At 38.2% G+C, this 6,000-nt stretch overlaps 1 protein-coding gene across 1 annotated transcript in view; it reads right to left on the bottom strand.

The window, feature by feature from the left end:
* Positions 1 to 295: 295 nt before the first annotated feature.
* The window catches only part of SAV1 (salvador family WW domain containing protein 1), a 35,198-nt gene continuing 29,493 nt past the window's right edge, over positions 296 to 6,000 (bottom strand). The window contains exon 5 of the mRNA XM_037901350.2: positions 296 to 1,783. Within this exon, the coding sequence (XP_037757278.1) occupies positions 1,582 to 1,783 (202 nt within the window). The 3' untranslated portion in view covers positions 296 to 1,581. The remainder of the gene's footprint in view (positions 1,784 to 6,000) is intronic.

Genomic DNA, 6,000 nt, shown 5'->3' with positions numbered 1-6,000 from the left:
ATCTGCTACAGATCAAGGATGGCATACTATCAGTTTTTGTAGACCTGCCTCACAGATAATTAAAATGTAAATTGGCCCAATCTACGGACTGAGTTTAATTCCTGAGTTAAAGATAAAATCTTCCCAGAATCCACTTATTTCTGATGTCTTTGTCCTCTGATCAAAGGATTTTCATGGTTAGGAGGAGCTCACTGGAAGCCATTTTCTCTGATCTTTTAAAAAGGCAAAAAATATTTTTGCTACGTTTTGTTCAAATTTTAATCTCGGTAAATCAATGATATTCACACTTTCCTTATTTAAAACAAAAAATTGAAATTTATTGAATTGATGGGATTTACAGGAAATGTATTTTCTTATTTGCAACAGTATTTATTGCACTCAAAAAAGGAGCCATAAACAATTAATGAACCAAAGTATGATACTGGAAGGGGTAGTTGTGCAGGTTAAAAACTTCATGTGTAAAGAAAACTTCATTACAAGACAACATTTTTGCAAAAAATGCATCCCTGATTTTATCATGGAGATTTATGGCTGCTAAGTCAGTTAGATAATTCTATTGCTTTCCAGCTGCAGTTAGCTCAACATGCACGTGGAGCAGCTTGCAGGCCTTAGGGTATGTCTACACCAGAAATGCTACAGCAACATAGCGGCACTGCTGTCGCACAGACACTTACTATGGCAATGGAGGGGATTCTCCCATCGGTGTAGATAATCCACCCCCCAGAGGCGCAGTAGCTTGATCGAGGGAGGAATGCTGCTGTTGACCTAGTGCTGTCTACACTGGGGGTTAGGTCAGCTTAACTATATCTCACACCTGAGCAATGCAGCTAGGTCAACCTATATTTGAACTGCAGACCGGCCCTTAGTCTTGAAGATGCTGCAGGTATCTTGCCCCACGACAAAGTTCTGTGCAGACTGCTGGCAAATCTAAAGTGTTACAATGCATATAACATAGGAAAAAATATAAGGCAACCTCATACTTCATCAATGAAGCATTTTGTTCTGATTGGAAAAAAAAAATCTATGCTTCTGCACTATTTAGTAATATTACTGAGGGTTACTGTAAAGTAACAGTGTCAGTGTTCGGTACATTAAAGCAGTAAACATCTTAGCTTAGATGTTGCATAAAGAACAGACTCTTCCCAGAGACACACACGGCATCTGAAGGGAAATAAACTTATTAATTTGGATTTTAACAACATTGTTTTGCATCCATGACATTCCTTATAATTGCATCTATCACCATGTAAAAATATATATAGACAGCTTCTTAATACAGCTGGCTGCTAAAAGGAGATACCAGAATCAAGGGTTTTTTCCTCTATACTGGTTCTCAGAATAATAAACTAACTCTTTTGTACAGAAAAAGAACAAACATGTTTTTCATTCTATAAACAATACCTTATAGATGTAGAAAAAAATTCAAGAGGATAATTATTGACAAAGGTGCAACATCGACAAAAATAAGCTGCCTTTTAAACCAAAGCACTTGTTCGTGGTTTAAAAAAAAAAAAAAAAAAAAAAAAAAACTTTTAAAGCTCTTTGCGTCCTCATGAAATTCCATTTAAAAAATCTGTTAGCTTAAAAATTCTTGCCATGTTGTTGTGCATACCACTGCTGCCTTAGCTTGCGATTCTCCAGCTCTGTGAGAAGGGCTTGCCTGTATGCTTCATACAGTTTAACAATTCGTTCCAGTTCTTTCATGAAGAGCAGCTTCAGCATTCCCTGGTATGTGTCTAGATCAGCGAGCTGGAAGAGTTCCCACTTCAGAATGTGATCGTATCTGGTTTGAGATATAAATATATGAGATGCATACTCACAGGTCATTATGAGCACACACATACACAAGGCAGGATACATACCATTTTGTAACTGTGAAACCACTGACGACATTTTTAGTAGTTGACGCTGACAAACCTATTTCTAATAGCCACAGTCTTCCACAATTAAAATTAGTCTGGTTAATCTTTACAGTAATTTGTTTCTTAAAGGAAGAGGTAGAAATCCCATAAAGCTACACTGAGGAATCATTCAATCACACTGTCGATTTATATTAATGTAAAAATACCAAATCATTTTATGAAAACAAATATAAAATTATTTAAGACATTAGCAAGCAACTGCTTATTAACCAAATGTAGTGAATACATTCTGGAGGCATTACATTTTTTTTTTTTTTTTAAAAACCCCACAAGAAATCCCCCTAAGTAAGAGTAGTTTGAATTTTGTGCACATACGGGGGGAGGAAGGAGGGAGGGAAACACCCCTCCCCGCCACCCCCACTCCACTGTGGACAGCTTCTGAGGTCAACAGAATAACTTGAAAAAATAAAGTCTGTTAGCTGATTGACCCAGTACTCCCAAATGCCTGCCTCCTAGAGAGCAGAATTTCACAGGCTTCGCAAAGCCCCTTCTTCACCCACAGTATCAGTCTGCTCCTGAAGTGCCCCTGCCTTAATGACTACAGCTGGCGAAGGAGGCTACTGCAGGGCTCGTGGTTAATTCGTAGCTCTATTCTACCTGCTACACTTACAGTGCAGCCAGCAGAGTTCACAAAGCGAAGCCTTCATTTTGCAATGGAACGGTCATCAGAGCGCTCTCCTGTTGGAACATTTGACCTACAGCTCAGTCTCACATTTCCACATAATCAAGCAAATGAAGGGTGCCCAAATTTATCCCTAAAGCACTATTGATCGCTGAACTGTTTTACTGTCCTTTTATTAGAATGGTTACAATTGCATAAATGAAAAAGGCAAAATATGGCAGCCTGGGTCAACTAATAAGACCTTCTGGGTTTTGCAGGACTATACACTACATCACTTCACTGTCTGAGCTAACCTGTATTATATCAACCAGTACAGTCCAAGTCCACTACATAGCTGCAATTATTGTTGAATATTTCCCTGAATATTCAGTTTTCCTTCCTCATGTTACTACTCTTTGTGCTACGACATTCTGAGATGTCAAATCTTCCTCCCTTCATTTATATCCTTATTATAAAAGTACATACAGATGATCGTACAGTGGGGGGTGGGAGATTGCCCAGTGGCAAACAGGTTAAGAATAACTGCTGGGAAAGCTAAACTGTCATCCATACAAAAACGGGGAAGCAAGCAATACAAAAGAAAGTGAAGAAAAAAACTAAGGCTGTTGATTAATCGCAGTTAACTCACACGATTTAACTCAAAAAATTAATCACGATTAATCGCAGTTTTAATTGCATGTTAAACAATAGAATACCAATTGAAATTTATTAAATATTTTGGATGTTTTTCTACATTTTCAACTATATTAACTTAATTAAAATACAGAATACAAAGTATACAGTGCTTACTTTATAAAATTTATTACAAATTCTTGCACTGTAAAAATGATAAATACTTTTTTTTCAATTCACCTCATACAGTGCAATCTCTTTATCGTGTTAGTGCAACTTAACAAATGTAGGTATTTGTTACATAACTGCACTCAAAAGCAAAACCGTGTAAAACTTAAGAACCTACAAGTCCCCTCAGTCCTACTTTTTGTTCAGCCAATTGCTAAGACAAACAAGTTTGTTTACATTTACGGGCGATAATGCTGCTCTCTTCTCATTTACAATGTCACCAGAAAGTGAGAACAGGCACTTGCATGGCACTGTTGTCGCCGGCATTGCAAGGTATTTACGTGCCAGATAAGCTAAACATTCGTATGCCCCTTCATGCTTCAGCCACCATTCCAGAGGACATGCTTCCATGCTGATGATGCTCGTTAAAAAAAAAAAAATACATGAATTAAATTTGTGAATGAACTCCTTGGGGGAGAACTGTAGGTCTCCGGCTCTGTTTTACACGCATTCTGCCATATATTTCATTTTATAGGCGTTTTAGATGATGATTGAGCACACGTTTGTTTTAAGAACACTTTCACAGCAGCCTTTTGTTTTGTCAAATCAGGTACCAATGTGAGATTTCTAAAGATCGCTACAGCACTCAACCCAAGGTTTAAGAATCTGAAGTGCCTTCCAAAATCTGAGAGGGACGAGGTGTGGAGCAAGGTTTCAGGTCTTAAAAGAGCAACACTCCGATGTGGAAACTACAGAACCCAAACCACCAAAAAAGAAAATCAACCTGCTGATGGCATCTGACTCAGATGATGAAAATGAACATGCATCGGTCCGCCCTGCTTTGGATTGTTGTAGAGTGGAACCCATCATCAGCATGGATGCATGTCCTCTGGAATGGTGGTTGAAGCATGAAGGGACATATGAATCTTTAGTGCATCTGGCATGTAAATATCTTGTGACACCTGCTACAACAGTGCCATGCGAACGTCTGTTCTCACTTTCAGGTGACATTGTGAACAAAAAGTGGGCAGCATTATCTCTTGCAAATGTAAACAAACTTGTTTGTCTGAGCATTTGTCTGAACAAGAAATAGGACTGAGTGGACTCGTAGGCTCTAAAGTTTTACATTGTTTTATTTTTGAATGCAGTTATTCTTTGTACATAATTCTACATTTGTAAGTTCAACTTTCATGATAAAGAGATTTCACTACAGTACTTGTATTAGGCGCAAATATTTGTAATAAAAATAAATATAAAGAGAGCACTGTACACTTTGTATTCTGTGTTGTAATTGAAATCAGTATATTTGAAAAGGTAGAAAACACCCCAAAATAATTAAATAAATGGCATTCTTACTGTTTAACAGAGCGATTAATCACGACTAATTTTTTTTAATCGCTTCACAGCCCTAAAAAACCCCAGCTACTACCATTCATACCGGAGCGTCCCTGAAGTAGGGGACTCAAAATGGGGCAGAGCCAAGAAAGGAATCAAAGAAGGGGTTGTTGTGTTGGCAATATGTTTTCCTTGATGGGGGAACAAGATAAAGAATAAAAGCAAGATGCATAACGCGGAAGTTTGTAAAACTACAGACAGATGCAATAAAAACTCAAAAGACTAGCGCTCAACAGCCTTTGTTAGATGTCAGATTTGTCACCCAGCAAGACTGACGGTGAGGCATATTAAGATAAAACCCTCAAGCAAGGTGGAGAGGCAACATCCATCGAGAGGCTGGAAGGAGAAGCATGTAGTGGAGTGGTTTTTGAATGTCATTGGCTACTAAGAATGAATACCTGAAGTTCACTATTTGGTACGTTTTTAGCTGATTACATTTAGAAAGCTCATTCTCTATCACTTATGTTTTTATAGGTAGCCACTTCCATTACAAAGCATCATATTGCTAGCTAAAGATGTCAAGGCTCAATTACAGACAGCACTCCTAAGTTTATCCTTTGCATGTAGCAATTCTGTTTTACTGTTTAAATGTCATGATTTTCATCACTTTTTGGGAATATATAAACATCTAACTTTCCTGTGATCACCACAGACTCTCTTTGGCTTTTTAGTGTATTCCGAGCCGCCAACATTAGATACATTCAAACCCCCCAATATGATCCAGCATATGTATTCACTCCTCCCACCTTTCACTAACCCAGCTGAATTTAATGAAAGTCTCCTGTATGTTTAATTTCATGTAAATACTGCCAAACAAGTCTTGTGATGAATCAAGACTATGCCAGTTCTCCTGCAAGTAATTTTCCAGGCTCAGAACTAGCATTGTTTAGTCCTGGAAGGGAACTGGATAATGAGTCCAGAGTCCAGTTTTACTTCCTTATTCAATGTGTGGCCCTAGGCCCCATTCACCACACACTAGTCAAACCCTGCTCTCAATACAGAATGACTCATTTCCTCCTCAGTGTTGCTTCTATGGCTCATCACTATAGTATGTGAAGGCTTCACAAAAGTGAATTTATTTTCACAAACCCTTGTGCAATGAGGGGTATCCTCACTTTACAGATGGGGAACTGAGGCACAGAGATCAAGGTCAATGTCTACTAATTTTGGGAGTCTGATTTGAAACGCCTAAGAACCCATTTTCCTGAGCACATAGTATTATACATAACTTTGTATGTTCAAAGCACAGCTCTCATTGACTTCAGCTGCTGCTTTGAGAAC

The sequence above is a fragment of the Chelonia mydas genome, chromosome 6 (assembly GCF_015237465.2).
Source record: "Chelonia mydas isolate rCheMyd1 chromosome 6, rCheMyd1.pri.v2, whole genome shotgun sequence".
Taxonomy (NCBI): Eukaryota; Metazoa; Chordata; order Testudines; family Cheloniidae; genus Chelonia; species Chelonia mydas.
Note: the sequence above shows the minus strand (reverse complement) of the source record. Positions and strands in the feature narration are given on the sequence as shown.